We start from the raw sequence: 14,897 nt of genomic DNA on the forward strand, positions 1-14,897 counted from the left end.
TCTGAGAGGAGCAACTAACCTCCCCACTGTGTGCCCCAGGAGCTCTTCAAATTGCTGTTTCCGTGGCTGTTTGCCCCACATTTTCTCCAAGAGCAGCCCCAATGCCCTTTGAGCTTTCCCAGAGCCAAACACGTTGACCTTTAAAACTCCAGGCTCCACTAGTTGCAAAAACTCAAAAAATTCAGGCCCTCTTGCTTTCCAGCTGAATTGCTATGGGGATTTGTTTTCTCTTGTGTGCTTCCCTGAGTGTTAGTCTATCTTCTCACCCTTCTCAGTGACTGCTTCTCCTTCCCCACCCCAGGGGCCATAAACTGCATCTCTGCACTTCCTGTCTTCTTCACTGTGACTTCTTCTCTACCTTTAGTTGTGGCGTTTGTTCTGCCAGACTTCAGATAGATTTCTGGGGTATTGAGGATGATTTGATAGTTATCTACTTGTATTTGTGGGGTGAGGTGAGCCTAGGGTCCTCCTACTCCATTGCCATCTTCCAACCTCCTGGTATAGATTTTTGAATTGTGAACTAGAAAAGCTTTGGTTTTATTTCTGTTCCAGTACCCATTGACATTATTGCATTATTTAGTGAATATTGTTTTTTGCGTAGCACTGTGCCAGGTGCTCTTGGGGATGATGAGGCCAAAAACTTGGACCTTGCTTTTAAAGAACTTAAAATCTATTAGGAGAAACAAGGAAACTTTTTAAGAAGATAGGGTCACAAAGGAGTAATTTGAAGAGCTATGCAAATAATATCGTTTAAAGCATAGGTTCTTCAGGAGCTAAAAGGTGGTGTCTGTTGCACAAGTGAGGAAAGAAAAAATAGATAAATTGGACTTCCTCGAAATAAAAAACTTGTTTTGCAGACTACATCATCGAGAAGCAAAACGACAACCCACAAAAAGGGAGAAAATAATTGCCAGTCATATATCTAAAAAGGGACCTTTTTCTGGAATCTATAACGAACTCTATATAAAGTCAATAATTAAAAAAATAACAAACTGAAAATGTGCAAAGGATCTAAATAGATGTTTCTCTAAAGAAGGTATCTATGTGTCCAAAGACACATGAAAAGATATTTGACATCATTATTCTTCAGGAACATACAAATCAAAATCACAGAGTGGCTGTAAATCAAAAAGATGTATAATTAATGTTAATAAGGATAGGGAGAAATTGGAACCCTCATATATGCTGGTGGGAATGTAAAATGATGCATCCGACACTGGAAAACAGTTCAGCAATTCCTTGAAATGTTAAACATAGAGTTAACATATGATCCAGCAATTTTACTCCTTAAGTATCTTACTCCCAGGGGTGACTGGGTGGCTCAATCATTAAGTGTCTGCCTTCGGCTCAGGTCATGATCCCTGGGATCGAGCCCCACATCAGGCTTCAAGCCTGCTTCTCCCTCTCCCACTCCCCCTGCTTGTGTTCCCTCTCTCGCTGTGTCTCTCTCTGTCAAATAAATAAATAAAATCTTAAAAAAAAAAAAAAAATCTTCTACCCAAGAGAAATTTAAAAAATTCATCTGTACAAAACTTGTGTAGGGACGTTCATAGCAGCATTATTCATAATAGCCAAAAAATGGAAACAACTCAGTTGTCCATTTACTGCTGAATAAAATGTGGCATACCCTTACATTGGAATATTATTCAGCCATAAAAAGGAATGAAGTTCTGATACATGCTACAACAGGCAAGAACCTCGAAAACACATTAAGTGAAAGGAGCCAATTACAAAAGATCACATATTACACGATTCCATTTATTTGAAATGTCCAAAATAGGCAAATCTAGAGAGACAGAAAATTGATTGTGTAGGGTAGGTGGTAGAGAGGAATGAACAGTGACTGCTAATTGGCGTAGTTTCCTTTTTGGAAGTTGAAATACCCTAAGATTAGGTTGTGGTAATGGTTGCACAACTTTATTAATATACTAAATAGTGTTAAATTGTACACTTTAAACAGGTGGATTATGGGCACCTGGGTGGCTCAGTCTGTTAAGTGTCTGCCTTCGGCTCGGGTCATGATCCCTGGGTCCTGGGATCAAGCCCCACATAGGGCTATCTGCTCAGCGGGGAGCCTGCTTCTCCCTCTCCCTCTGCCTGCCACTCCCCCTGCTTGTGCGCTCTCTCTCTTTGTCAAATAAATAAATAAAATCTTTAAAAAAATACACAAACAGATGGGTTATATGGTATGTGAAATCTATCTCAGTAAAGCTGTTAAAAAAGGGGGGATGGTCTTGAAGAGAAATCTGTCACAAAGCCTTCAGGGGAGGAGGGATGGCTGAATTGGGCCTTAAAGGATGGGAAAGAATCAAACTGACAGAGTAGAAGGCGTTGTATGTTTGTTTGTATTTTTATTTTTTCTTTTAAAAGTAGTATGTGCTCACAGTGAAAAAAAATTATAGGAAAATACGAGTTGAAAAGTAAGAGGTGCTCTTCCAACTCATTTCTGACCTTCCAAATACAGCCTATCAGCAGTTTTTCTTTTTTTGTATAAATACATTATAAATGTATTTACATCCACATTTTTATATATTTTCACACATGCAACTTATCAAAACAGAATCACGTAAGGAAGAGCCTAGGTTAAGTAAACCAGGATAAAATGAGAGAGGGAATTGCATTCAGATTATGGAGAACCAGTGGACTTAGAATTTAGTTTAATAGACAAAAGAATGATAAATTATGATTAATGTTAGGATGAGTTATTATGATTACTGTGTATAGATGTTGTATGGTAATACCCAAGACCCTGGAACACATTTTATCTTCTTTAGAAGCAGCATGGTTAGAAAGATGACAGGCACACATAAGGTAGAAAAGACAAGAGGCGTAAGGCTCTGAGGAATAAGAAAGAGAATTTTGTCTGAGATGGCCAGAGGGGATTACATTGGAGTGAATTGGGGATATGATTTTGTTGATCATAAATGGGTAAGTAATTAGAGATGTAGGGACAGTGAAAAAGCAAGCTGTTCTTGAACAGTATCAATGAAATCCATATAGTTGAAATGGAACATTTATTGTAAGGAAAGAATGTGAAGGTATGGCAAAGAGATAACTGGTATTTGTTGAGTGATGCCAGGATTCTAAGGCTGTAGCAAATAGTGAGGTATTGTTTGTTTGTTTTCAAATTTTTATTCAAATTCTAGTTAATTAACATGTAGTGTAATACTGGTTTCAGGAGTAGAATTTAGTGATTCATCACACATATATATATTGTTTTATATATATATATATATTTGTGTTTAGTTTTGACTAGTTCTCCATGGGTTTAATTTTATTCTCTGTGTCCTCATAGCGTAGCTCAGTGCCTGGCACATAGCAGGTGGTTCAGTAAATATTTATTAAGTGGTTGATTTCAAAGGTTTGGTTTGGTTTTGATTTGGTTTGACATACAAGGTTAGGTTTATTCCCTTCATGGAACTAAACATAAGGTTTGAGTCAGGTCACCTTCCCTGGAGCCATCTAGAAGACAGCTTCATTTCAAATACTGCATTCATGCTTTCTCATTTTTATAGATTCCCTCTGTCTTTAGGAATTCTGTTGTAAACTACTTTATTCTCGTCCCACCACATTCTGTCCTGACCCTGGCCCTATTTTGCCTTCGGGTGGAAATTGCTTGAGAAACTTGTTTTCAAATTCAGAAAACACCTCTGGCATACTTATTTCTTCCATACAGAAGTTCATGGTTCTTGTATACCTGATAACCCGACTTCTTCATTGTCTCATTTCACACTAACACCTCAGCTTTAAATACTCTGCTATATTTTTTGTTCTGTTTGTCCTGGCTTCTTTTACTAGGTGGTGTGCTCTGGGAATAGAACCTGGGTTTTGTGCTGCAGGGACTGAACAGATGTCATAACACTATATGTGAACTACACTGGAATTAAAATAAATTTTAAAGACAGCAGATTTCAAAGAAGGAGTATTCTGGGGGCACCTGGGTGGCTCAGTTGTTAAGTGTCTGCCTTCGGCTCAGGTCATGATCCCGGGGTCCTGGGATCGAGTCCCGCATCGGGCTCCTTGCTCAGCAGGGAGTCTGCGTCTCCCCTGCCTGCCATTCCCCCTGCTTGTGCTTGCTCTCTGTCTCTCTCTCTTGCTCTCTCTGTGTCAAATAAATAAATAAAATCTTTAAAAAAAAAAAAAAGAAGGAATTTTCCGGACTTAGTGGACTGGCTGGATTTAAAGAATGAAGCCAATAGAGGTGTCACGATAGATCCAGCCCAGATAATGCCAGCAAGAGGCAGTGATAGAAGCTGAGAAGTTTCTGAGTGTAGTACCACAGCTGAGGTGTTAATATCCAGGGCAGATTGTGTGGATATATTACAATTTGTTCATCCATTCCCTAGTTGATGAATATTAGGCTCTTTCCGGCTTCTAGCTATTAGGAATAAAACTGCTATAAACTTTGGTGTACAGGCTTTTCGAGAGATCTTTTCAAATCTCTTGGGTACCTTCCTAGTGGTGGGTTGCTAGGTTATATGGAAGTGTATGTTTAACCTTATGAGCTGCCAAATTACTTTTGAAAGTGACTGTACCATTTTGTAGTCCTGCCAACAACATCTAAGAATGCAGTTGCTCTACGTCCTGTCACTACTTAGTATTGTCAGTCTTTTTTATTTTAGCCATTGTAGTAGATGCATGGTAGTATCTCTGAGTGTTTTTTTTTTTTCATTGTAGTTTTAATTTTCATTTTTCTAATGCTTATGGATGTTAAGTATCTTTTTATGTATCTTCTTTGGCTAAGTTTCTGTTCAGATATTTGCTTGTTTTGAATGGGATTTTTGTCTTTTGTGGCTGTGAGATTTCTTTTTATTGTGGATGCAAGCCCTTATATAAGCATTTTGCAAATACTGAATTTTATTAACTGCTCTTGGAAGAGCAGCAGTTTTTAATTTTGATGAAATCTAATTTATCATTTTTTTGCTTGTACAGTTTGTTTGGTTTCCTAATTAGGAAATCTTTGCCTGACCCAAAATCACACAGATTTTCTTCTGTGTTTTCTTCTTGAAGTTTTATAGTTTGCGTTCTTACATTTAAGTATATGCTTCATTTCAAGGTTATATGGTGCAAGGTGAAGTTGAGGTTTACCTTGTTTCAGTCCCCATAGCCTACAGTGTTAACCATTATACCACCCTGCCTCCAGTCTTACCTCTCTCATCATTAAGAATGTGACTTTATGCACATTGATTCTTCCAAGTCACCTGCTTAGCAAGTAGTTTCATAAGGGTTAGAGTGAATGTATAGCAGCATTTTGCACAATGTCTTCAATATAGTAGGCGTTCAATCAATGAAAGTTACGAATTATTATTGGTGAAATTACTCATTTTTCCATTTACCTCACATAGTGAACACCAGTCTCTTGTGTTTGGGGATACATTAGTGAACAAAGTTCCTGTTTTTATGGTGATTACATGCTACTTGTTAATATTACAAATCACAAGGGGGCGCCTGGGTGGCTCAGTCGGTTAAGTGTCTGCTTTCGGCTCAGGTCATGATCCCAGGGTCCTGGGATCGAGCCCCGCATCAGGCTCCCTGCTCAGCAGGGGGCCTGCTTCTCCCTCTCTCTCTGCCTGCTGCTCTGCCTGCTTGTGTTCTCGCTCTCTGTCAAATAAATAAATAAAATCTTTAAAAAAAAAATACTATAAATCACAAGATATGGTATTACTATAATTTTATTAAATGACATTAAAGTTAAGGGTGCATTTTGGTGCAGCAGTGAAAGCTTACAGTTGATATCTAAGCGCTCTAATAGTGTGGTAGTTTAATAAGTTTCTAAAAATATCTCAGAAGAGGAATTGGTCAGCCTTGGAATTATAGAGGCAAACATTAGAAGAGTATCTTCAGCATCACTCCAGGAAGAGAACACCGAATCTGGTTGCACATATTCCTAGGAGATTAGGCAACCAGCTGTCCCTAGAAGCCCGCCAGTGAAATCACTTGTCACACTTCACTTGTTCAGAGTTCTGTGTGCTTGAGCAGACTTTGAGTCAAAATATAGTTTTCCGTGTAAATTTTGCCTTCAGCCTCAGAATGCACTCGTGACTCATGAGTTTCTAGCCCACACAGTAGATCTGTTTTTTAAAAACAGCCTATTAAAGATTTAAGTTTTTATAAAGTGGTACTTTACATAATGTGACTCTGCTGCCCAGTGAATGAATGACCTGTGGGAGCTGCTGAGGGCAAGACGTGGGCTTTGAAGTTAGAAGTGGAGTTTAGGGACGTCTGGGTGGCTCAGCTGGTTAAGCGGCTGCCTTTGGCTCAGGTTATGATCCTAGGGTTCTGGGATCAAGTCCCACATTGGGCTCCTTGCTCAGCGGAGAGCCTGCTTCTCCCTCTGCCTGCCGCCTGCTTCTCCCTCTGCCTGCCACTTCCCCTGCTTGTGCTCACTCTCTCTCTCTCTCTCTCTGATTTATAAATAAATAAATAAATAAATAAATAAATAAAATATTTTTTTAAAAAAAGAAGAGTTTAATTACTGCTTTTTTTTTTTTTTTTTGTCTTAGTAGCTGTTAGGAGTTGTGCAAATTATTTAATGTCTCTGATCCTTGGTTTCTCTTTGCTTCTTATAATTTTTAGCATTGTTAGCACTAAATGAGAGGTCACTTTTACTAAGTACCTAACCCAGGACATCTTACTCCTTTCCATTCATTTGCAGTATAAACTGTAGTGAAATTTATGTACAGTATTTGTTTGTTTTCAGAATCGTCTAAAAGAAATTGAACAAAATCTCTCTAAAATAATGAGACTTGACAATGAAATTAAAGCCTTGGATAGCCGGAAGAAGCAAATGGAGAAAGATAATAGTGAACTGGAACAGAAAATGGAGAAGGTCTGTGGTGGTAGAATTTTGTTCTTCAAAATTTTGAGATTATTATAATGAACCTCATTTGAATCCATTTTGCCACCCATTTCAGAAAAAAATACAAATCTTGATGTTTGTGTTATTTCCATATATATGTTAAAAGGAAGGATATTGAATAAGCTTTGGTTCATAGTTTGTACTTCAGAGTGATAACTTCTTGTATGTATTCATTAAAGCTCTTTATTTTGTTCTCTGCACAGGTTTTTCAAGGGACTGATGAGCAACTAAATGATTTATATCACAATCACCAAAGAACAGTAAGGGAGAAAGAAAGGAGACTGGTAGACTGTCAGCGTGAACTGGAAAAGTTAAATAAAGAATCAAGGCTTCTCAATCAGGAAAAATCAGAACTGCTTGTTGAGCAGGGTAGGACAAAATGTTAACTTGGTCTTTTTTCCTATTATAATATTATGCATTTTCTGCATGAATGATGAATCTCCAGGAAATTATGCAGAGTGAAAAAAGCCAATCTGAAAAGATAATATACAGCATGCTTCCATTTATATAACATCTCTGAAATGTCAAAATTTCAGAAGCAGAGGACAGATTATTGGTTGCCAGGGTTACTGAGTAGGAGGAGGAACAGGAGGAAGGTTAGTATGGTTATGGTTGTAAAAGCAACAAGAGCAAAAAAAATAAGTAAATAAGTATGGTTATGATTACAAAAGCTTATTGTGGTAGTTGAACTGTTCATTATGTTCACTGTCATGGTGGAGGTATGAACTAACACAGTTGATTATATTACATAGAACTTAATATGCACAAATAGATAAAAGTAACACTGGGGAAATCTGAATAAAACTGATGGATTGTATCAGTGTCAGTATCCTGACTATGAAATTATACTGTAGTATTGCAAAATATTACTAAAGGAAGCACTGTTTTTTTACTCACAACAATTCTGACACCAGATATGTGCGTTTTTCCACACCAAGCAATTCTCTAATTCTTGGAAAAGAGAATTCAGTTCTGACACTGTCTGGAGTCAGTGCTTTCCCTGTGGAGTCCCACAAGACTGCCTACCCAGTTCAGATTCCAGTTGCAAGTCCTAAGTTGTCTGTCACCTACACTTCTGATCTCTGATCAATTGGCTATAAATCAGGAGTTCCCACAAACCCTTTCTGAGGTTCAATAATTTGCTACCATGATTCATAGAACTTAGGGAACCTTTTTACCAGTTTATTATAAAGGATACCACTCAGGAACAGTCAAATGGAAGAGATGCATAGTGCAAGGTATGGGGAAGAGGTCTTCAGCTTCCACGCCTTCCATCTGCATCACTCACACATGAAACCAGCACCTTGATGTGTTCACCAACCTGAAAGCTCTCTGAATGCTGTTGTTCATCGTTCTTATGGAAGTTCCATTATATAGGCATGGTTGAATAAATCATTAGCCATTGGTGATTGAACCCAATCTTCAGCTGCTCTGTAGAGTTGAGGAGGTGGTTACTGAAAGTTCCTACTCTCTAATCACATAGTTTGTTCCTTTGACTACCAGCTCCCATCCTCTTAAGAGTCACCTCATTAGAATAAACTCAAGTATGGCTGAAAAGGACTTAGAATGAGTAACAAAAGATGCTCTTTTCACCTGTATCACTCAGAAATTCTAAGAGTTTTGGGTGCTTTGTGCCAGGAACCAAGGACAAAGACCAAATACATATTTTTTATTATGTCACAAAACCACAGTTAACCAGTGGGGGAAACTGGCAAAGGTTATAAGAGATTCTGCTGTGGGTGTTTGTTGTTTTTTGTTTTTTGTTTTTTTAAATAGCTGCTTATGAATGTACAGTTTTTTTAATTTAAAAATAATCACTTGAAAACTGAATTATTATGGTTGTGTTTTTTAAAGGTCGTCTGCAGCTACAAGCGGATCGCCATCAAGAACTTATCCAAGCGAGAGATTCATTAATTCAGTCTTTGGCAACACAGCTAGAATTAGATGGCTTTGAGCGTGGACCATTCAATGAAAGACATATTAAAAATTTTCACAAACTTGTGAGAGAGAGGCAAGAAAGGGAAGCAGAAATTGCCAGCCAGCTGATGGTAAATATTGCTATATTCTTTTGTTGGTATCAGATTCTCTAGTTACATTGTTTTAATTTTAGGGTGGACCTCATATTGTCAAAATTTTGGGTTAGTGTTAGGATAGAATCTTTACGAGATAGAAAAAAACCTCATGGAAGCAATTTGTCTGAAGTTTTTAAGGATAAAAATATGAAGAAAATACAGGTTACATTTTAAATCTGATTTTAAGTTGCATTTCTTTTTTCTCTTTTCCCAGTTTTACTGAGAAATAATTTAACAGGTACCACTCTATGTTTAAGGCATATGGCACGAGTATTGTGAAACGATTACCACAGTAGGTTCAGCTAATACCCGTTTCCTCATATATATATATATATATATATATATATATATATATATATATATATAATAAAAGAAAAGAAAATATATTTACCTTGTGATGAGAACTTTCAGGACGTACTTCCTTAACTTTCCTATGTCATATGGCAGTGTTAGCAGTAGTCATCATAGTGTACATTATATCTGTAGTACTAATAACTGGAAATTTGAACCTTTTGACCACCTTCCTTCAATTCTCCCTCCTCCCACCTTCCGCCTCTGGTGACCACAAGTCTGATCTCTTTTTCTTTGAGTTTGTTTGTTCTTTGGGTTTGTTTTGTTTTTGGATTCCACATATAAGTGAGATCATATAGTATTTGTCTTCCAAAATTTCTTTTTAAAGGTAATCATAAAAAGTTTGCTCATAGTTAATAATGATTATCTCTGGGTGATGGTCATTGCATTTTTTTGTACTTTCCTATATTTTCCTTAGTGTGCATGTGTTAATTTTGCATTCAGGAAACTTTATTAGTAAATTGTTCAGTGAAAAAAATTGTTAATGCTCATTCTTCTCATGTAGAATGACTTTACAGAAAAAGAGACTCTGAAACAAAAACAGATAGATGAGATAAGGGATAAGAAAACTGGACTGGGAAGAATAATTGAGCTAAAATCAGAAATCCTAACTAAGAAGCAGAATGAGCTGAGAAATGTGAAGTATGAATTACAGCAGTTGGAAGGATCTTCGGACAGGATTCTTGAACTGGACCAGGAGCTCTCAAAAGCTGTAAGATATTATTTGAGTAATCTAATAATTTTAAGGTGTAAGACGTTTAGAATCTTATATTCTGAAGTATATTATCTGTTGCTAATCTTAAGATTATGGCATTTCAATAAAAACATCAACCTTGTCTGTGAATCTCATACAAAATGAAAACGTGAATATTATAATCATACCAACTCCTTGATTCTGGAACTGGTGGATTGAAAATTAGAATTACGTAGGAAGCTTTTAAAAAAGACTTAGGGGGCGCCTGGGTGGCCCAGTCGTTAAACGTCTGCCTTCGGCTCAGGTCATGATCCCAGGGTCCTGGGATCGAGCCCTGCATCGGGCACAGGAAGCCTGCTTCTCCCCCTGCCACTCTACCTGCTTGTGTTCCCTCTCTCGTTGTGTCTCTCTCTGTCAAATAAATAAAATCTTAAAAAAAATAAAAATAAAAAAGACTTAGACTTGGGCGCCTGGGTGGCTCAGCTGGTTAAGCGTCTGCCTTCAGCTCAGGTCATGATCCCAGGGTCCTGGGATTGAGTCCCGAGTCGGGCTCCCTGCTCCTTGGGAGCCTCCTTCTCCCCCTGCCTCTCTCTCTCTGTCTCTGTCTCTCATGAATAAATAAATAAAATCTTTAAAAAAAAAAAGACTTAGGGGCGCCCGGGTGGCTCAGTCGGTTAAGCGTCTGCCTTCGGCTCAGGTCATGATCTCAGGGTCCTGGGATCGAGCTCCGCATCGGGCTCCCTGCTCAGCGGGAAGCCTGCTTCTCCTTCTCCCACTCCCCCTGCTTGTGTTCCTTCTCTCGCTTTGTCTCTCTCTGTCAAATAAATAAATAAAATCTTAAAAAAAAAAAAAAAAAAGACTTGGGGCACTTGGGTGGCTCAGTTGGTTAAGCGTCTGCCTTCAGCTCAGGTCATGTTCCCGGAGTCCTGGGATTGAGCCCTGCATCGGGCTCCCTGCTCAGTGGGGAGTCTGCCTCTCCCTTTGCCCTCACCCCACTCAGTCCGTGTTCTCTCTAGAGTGGGGAATAGAAATGTGTGTTCCAGACAAAACCAGGTGATTGTTATGAGTACCTTGGTTAAGAACCACTTACCTAAGTTTAAAAAAACAAGTATTTTCACTCTAGGTTCCACACATTGTAGATTTTATATGATTCTTGCCATGTTACCACTTTTTGTTCGATAGAAATTTTCTTAGACCATCTATTTTCATGAATTTCCAAATTCTCTTCCTCGTTTCTAATCTGTCCCCTTCCTTCATATCTCTGCCACCAAGTAGGCATCCTAAAATGGGGCAGATCTCCCTCTCAGAACCCATCTTGGTAATTTAAGTAAACATTTCTATTTGCTCTGTAACTTAGCATCTAGCATACATTTTTGTCAGTTTAGCAGTTTGTCACAATATTGCCTTGTGATGGGAAAGCACTGGTCAGAGATCACATCACACTATTTTATGGGTTCTACATGCCAGACAATGTAGTGAATTTCCATGGATCCTTGATAAATACTTAAATACCAACTAAAGAGTTACTAAACTGTATACTTAGATGTATTTTTCTCAGTTTTACACTACATTCTGAGTTTTCCCTCCTGTTTCACCTTCCCAGATTTGTTTACTATTTCTCTACCATTATAACCTAGTAAGATAACTTTATAAGATTTTCCTTAAAAATCTTATTTCTTAAATGCTTTTCTCTTCTTGGATAAAAGCAAACAGTAATATCTTGATCATTCTGAGGAGTAGTTGATTTCTAATACATTTTGTCATAGTTTTAACACAAAACATATAAACTTGTATGTTTGAATTATTAATAAGGAACGTGAGCTAAGCAAGGCTGAGAAAAACAGCAATGTAGAAGCTCTAAAAACAGAAGTAATAAGTCTTCAAAATGAGAAAGCAGACCTAGACAGGACCCTGCGTAAGTTGGACCAGGAGATGGAACAGTTAAACCATCATACAACAACACGCACCCAGATGGAGATGCTGACCAAAGACAAAGTATGACCTTTCTTTGTGTTTTAATTATACTTTCTGGTATTTAAAATAATTTACATTTGTAATAGATGCACTACGAAATATTTAAGTGGTGTTGGCATTATATTTTAGGAGTTAAGTGAGCTTAATACTCTATAAGACTTTGGAGCTTAAAAACCTGTTTTCTAATTACAAAAAATAATACAGAAGTATATATACACATGCCCATTGCTATTAATATTTATCATATACAGAAGTTTTAATTTTTATTATTGTCAGACTTGTTACTTTTTTCTCTTATGGCACAGAAAGGCAATTCCCACTGTGAGACTTCTGAAATTTTGCATTTTCTTCTTTCATTTTCATTGTTTTATTTTTTTAAGCCTAGAATTGTAGTCTAGAATTTATTTTTGTTAATAGCTGGCTTAGGTGGTAGAGCATGTAATTCTTGATCTCAGAGTTGTGAATTCGAATTTATTTTTGTTCTTGATACAATATGGAGATCTTGGACTTTATTTAAAAAAATTTTTTTTTCGGGCGCCTGGGTGGCTCAGTTGGTTAAAAAAATTTTTTTTTCTATAGGCTGACAAAGATGAACAAATCAGAAAAATAAAATCTCGACACAGTGATGAATTAACTTCATTGTTAGGATATTTTCCCAACAAAAAACAGCTTGAAGACTGGCTTCATAGTAAATCAAAAGAAATTAATCAGACCAGGGACAGACTTGCCAAATTGAAGTAAGTAATTGTCACATTTGGAGATGTACTACAGATCTCTTGGAGATGTACTACAGATTCTCATTTTTCATTGCTTGAATTGTTTTATTATTTATTGTTATAAAGTGGTATGTCTTATGTTAATTGACTTTGGTTCTGCTGTATTTTATCAGTCAAGTAAAGTGATGACATTAATTTGGGCCTTTTGTTCCTTGAAAGTTTGCAGAACTTAGAGGATTAAAATTCTCCTTTATAAAAAGTGAGGCCTGACACTATAAAACTCTTAGAAGAAAATTTAGGGGGAAGGCTTCATTATATTGAAATTGATAAATATTTTCTTGGGCCTGACACCAAAAGCACAGGCAGCAAAAGCAAAAATAGATAAATGGGACTACGTCAAACTTAAGAACTTCTACAAAGCAAGGAAACAACTGGGAAAAGGCAACTGACGGAATGGGAGAAAATATTCAAACCACTTATCTAATAAGTGATTATTATTTAGGATATGTAAATAACTCCTAAAATTAACAACACAAAAACAAATAATTGGATTTAAAAATGGGCAAAGAACTTGAATAGTCATTTCTCCAGAGACCATATACAAATGGCCAGTGAGCAAATGAAAAAGTGCCTAATTCATCAGGGAAATGCAGATGAAAACCACAATGATGTATCACTTCACACCAGTTTAGGATGGCTACTACCAAAAACAAAAAAAAACCAAAATAACAAATATTGGCGAGGATGTTGAGAAATTGGAACCTTTGTACATTGTTAGTAGGAGTATGAAATGGTACAGCTGATAGAGAAAATAGAGGATCTTCAAAAAAATTAAAAAGAGAATTACCAGATGATCCAGCAGTTCCATTTCTGAGTATATATTCAAAAGCATTGAAAACATGATCTTGAAGAGATTTTTGCAAATCCATGTTCATTATAGCATTATTCTCAGTAGCCAGATGAATGGATAAAGATTCAGTGTGTGTTTGTGTATAATGATACTACTCAGCTTTAAAAAAGGAAATCCTGGGGGCGTCTGGCTGGCTCAGTCGAGCATGTGACTCTTGCTCCAGATTGTGAGTTCAAGCCCCACGATGAGTGTAAAGCTTACCCAAGGGTGGGGGTGGGCAGGAAATCCTGTCCTGCTACAACTTGGATGGACCTTGAGGATATTATTGCTAAGTAAAATAAGCTAGTTACAAAAGGACAAATACGGTGTGATTCCACTTACGTGAGGTACCCAAAGTAGTCACTCTTGAAAACAGAAAGTAGAAAGATGATTGCCAGGAAGTGGGAGAGCGGGGGAAGGGGAATGGTTACAGAGTTTCAGTTTTACAAGATGTAAAAGCTTTAGAGATATGTAGCACAGCCATGTGTATATAGTTAACACTACTGCACTGTGCACCTAAAAAATGGTTAAGATGGTAAATTTTATATAATGTTTGGTTTTTGCCACAATAAATACGTGATCACGTTTTTTAATGTCACTTTGGTGGTTGGGTAAAAGAGTCAAAAATTCTGTACAGATATTTGAGGAAGGTAGTGGATCTGGCTTTGGCCATGTTTCATTTGTTTCTTAGGGAAATGTGTCTTAGGGAATAGGTTATTGGAGTTTGAAGTTCAAGAGATTGGAAGTTGTTGCTTTGTAAGTAATAATTAGAGTCATTTGTATAGGCCGTATCACCTTAAAGGGGTTATGCAAAGAAGAAAAACGGTTATAGTCGGATGCCTGGGAAGCAGCAGCGTTTACTGTTGGTAAGCAACGCAAGAGGAGCAAATGAAGGAAACTAGAATTCAGGGAGCTAGGGTGAGAGCCAGACCGGAGTAGTTCTTGACACCTTGAGTAAATAGACCTTCAAGGAGGGGGTCAGCAGTGTTAGGTGCTAAGATAGTGATGTTGATGAGCATGGCTCAGTGGCTAGGATGGTCAAAGCATCACCTATATTGTTATTTCTTTTTGCCTTATTTTTACTGTGATTCTCAAAATGGGAAGTATCAAGATGTAGCACACATGCACTCATACACATTCATCTGAAACAAGTTTCTCAAAATAGCATGTGTCCTAATTATGCTCAGTCTGCTCCAATGTATTTTATTCTTTTTAATTTTTTTTAAGATTACGAATATGATCTATTATATTGATTACATGGCTTTCCCAGTGCATCATAACCTGCAAACCCTGATTTATGTTGGTGTGAAGGTTGGCTAGGATGATATTTAAGAGTTGGAAT

The 14,897-nt window shown here is 37.3% G+C and overlaps 1 protein-coding gene across 1 annotated transcript in view; it reads left to right on the plus strand.

The window, feature by feature from the left end:
• The window catches only part of RAD50 (RAD50 double strand break repair protein), an 84,596-nt gene that overhangs the window by 28,424 nt on the left and 41,275 nt on the right, over window positions 1-14,897 (plus strand). Inside the window, 6 exon segments of the mRNA XM_035014102.1 lie at window positions 6,701-6,829; window positions 7,063-7,228; window positions 8,714-8,907; window positions 9,788-9,994; window positions 11,789-11,971; window positions 12,530-12,687. Of these exon segments, the coding sequence (XP_034869993.1) occupies window positions 6,701-6,829; window positions 7,063-7,228; window positions 8,714-8,907; window positions 9,788-9,994; window positions 11,789-11,971; window positions 12,530-12,687 (1,037 nt within the window).

The sequence above is a fragment of the Mirounga leonina genome, unplaced genomic scaffold (assembly GCF_011800145.1).
Source record: "Mirounga leonina isolate KUSES-001 unplaced genomic scaffold, KU_Mleo_1.0 Mir_168, whole genome shotgun sequence".
Classification (NCBI taxonomy): domain Eukaryota; kingdom Metazoa; phylum Chordata; class Mammalia; order Carnivora; family Phocidae; genus Mirounga; species Mirounga leonina.